General features: G+C 54.5%; 1 protein-coding gene across 1 annotated transcript; it reads left to right on the forward strand.

The window, feature by feature from the left end:
• The first annotated feature begins 365 nt into the window (after positions 1-365).
• On the forward strand, positions 366-1439 carry LOC146764359 (uncharacterized). Its single transcript, XM_085565346.1, has one exon. It carries the CDS (start codon positions 394-396, stop codon positions 1216-1218), a length of 825 nt encoding a protein of 274 aa, XP_085421472.1. The 5' UTR covers positions 366-393; the 3' UTR covers positions 1219-1439.
• The last annotated feature ends 257 nt before the right edge of the window (positions 1440-1696 follow it).

Genomic DNA, 1696 nt, shown 5'->3' on the forward strand with positions numbered 1-1696 from the left:
TTTAATCTTAATTTTCCTATTAAATTGTCATTCTGGCTTAGACTCTCTCCCAGGTTTGCCTTCAAACCAGTACAAAACTTAATCTGCTCATCCCTTGTTTTCCTTCCAAAACAGAATTTCCCATACCCAGACTTTGGCTGGATGGAGGAGGAGTCTGCAAGGAAGAGGAAGATGCCCCAGGACGCCCAGGCAGGTGAGGAGGAAGTCACTGCCCCTTTCCCCCTCTCTCCTGCTCCATCTCCCAGCTTAGCACGGCTCCCGGCTGCAGGACAGCCCCGCTGCCGGTGCCCTCCTGCTGGGGACGCACTGGGGGGATCTCCTTGCCCTTCCCTGTGGCACGAAGGCAAATCCCATTCTCTCCTTGTCCTTCCTCCCCCAGACAAGGAGCTGAGGATGGGGACCAGTGAGGGCAAATCCCCGTGGAAGAATGTCGTAGAAGAGGCCATTTTGAGCAGCCCCACAGCACAGGAATCCAACAGGGAGGAAAAGCCCCAGAAATCCCCCAGGAAGAGGGGCTGCAAACCCAGCCCAGGGTATTCTGAGGAGGAAAGTTCCACCCTGGGCCAGGAAGGTGGGCAGAGCTCAAGCCAGAGCTTGGAGCTGGAGCTCCATGAGGAGGTTCACCATGGGGAGAAGCCGTACAAGTGCTTGGAGTGTAGGAAGAGCTTCAGGCAGAGCAACAATCTGAAACGACACCAGATGATCCACACTGGGGAATGGGCCTACGAGTGTGGGGAGTGTGGGAAGGGATTCAGCTGCAGGTCCCACCTCATCATCCACCAACGCATCCACACTGGGGAGAGGCCCTACGAGTGTCCCAAGTGTCAGAAGAGGTTTCACACCAGCTCTGATCTCCTCTGCCACCAGCAGATTCACACAGAGGAGAGGCCCTTTCAGTGCCCCGACTGCAGGAAGAGCTTCAAGCGCAACTTCCACCTCATCAGACACAAGCGCATCCACACTGGGGAGAGGCCCTATGAGTGCCCCACATGTGGGAAACTATTTCAGACCAGCTCAAATCTCCTCCTGCATGAGCGGATTCACACGGATGAGAGGCCCTACCGCTGCCCCGACTGTGGGAGGAGCTTCCAGCACAACTCCACCCTTGTCAGGCACCAGTCCATCCATACCAGGGAGAGGCCATACGAGTGTCCCCAGTGTGGGAAGAGCTTCACCCAGAACTCTGACTTGACCAAACACCAACGGAGCCACCAGTAAGGGAAGCCCTGCAAATTCCCCAGCTGCAGGAAGAGCTTTGTGCACTGCTCCAGCTTCATCCCCCATTGGAGTACCATGTTGGGAAGAGCCCTGGTGATCCATGTTCCCTGTGATCCATGCTGGGAAGACACCTGTCCCTTTTCCTGCCCCTGCCAATGACCTGATGTGGGATAGAAGAACATGAGGGTCTGGCCATGGCCCTGTCACTACATTCACTCCCACCTCAGGTCATTGCCAGGGGCAGGAAAGGGACTCTTTCTCTCTCCCTGAGGAGATGGGTGTCCTTTCCATGCAGGAGGAAACATGTGGCCAGGAAGAGACAGTCACTGGTGATGTAGTTTTCTGTGGAAATAGTTTATCTTATCCCTTCTGTTATCAATATTGTTTCTGTTCCTGTTTGGTCCCGGTCTTGTTGCTGTTCCCAGTAAATTGTTCTTATTCCAGCCTGGATTCTTTGCCTTTTGTGCTTTCCATGGTA

The sequence above is a fragment of the Lonchura striata genome, chromosome 35 (genome assembly GCF_050655825.1).
Source record: "Lonchura striata isolate lonStrDom1 chromosome 35, ASM5065582v1, whole genome shotgun sequence".
Taxonomy (NCBI): domain Eukaryota; kingdom Metazoa; phylum Chordata; class Aves; order Passeriformes; family Estrildidae; genus Lonchura; species Lonchura striata.

Coding starts and splice junctions, on each gene's coding strand:
- LOC146764359 (XM_085565346.1), top strand. CDS start 394: ATGGGGACCAGTGAGGGCAAATCCCCGTGGAAGAATGTCGTAGAAGAG.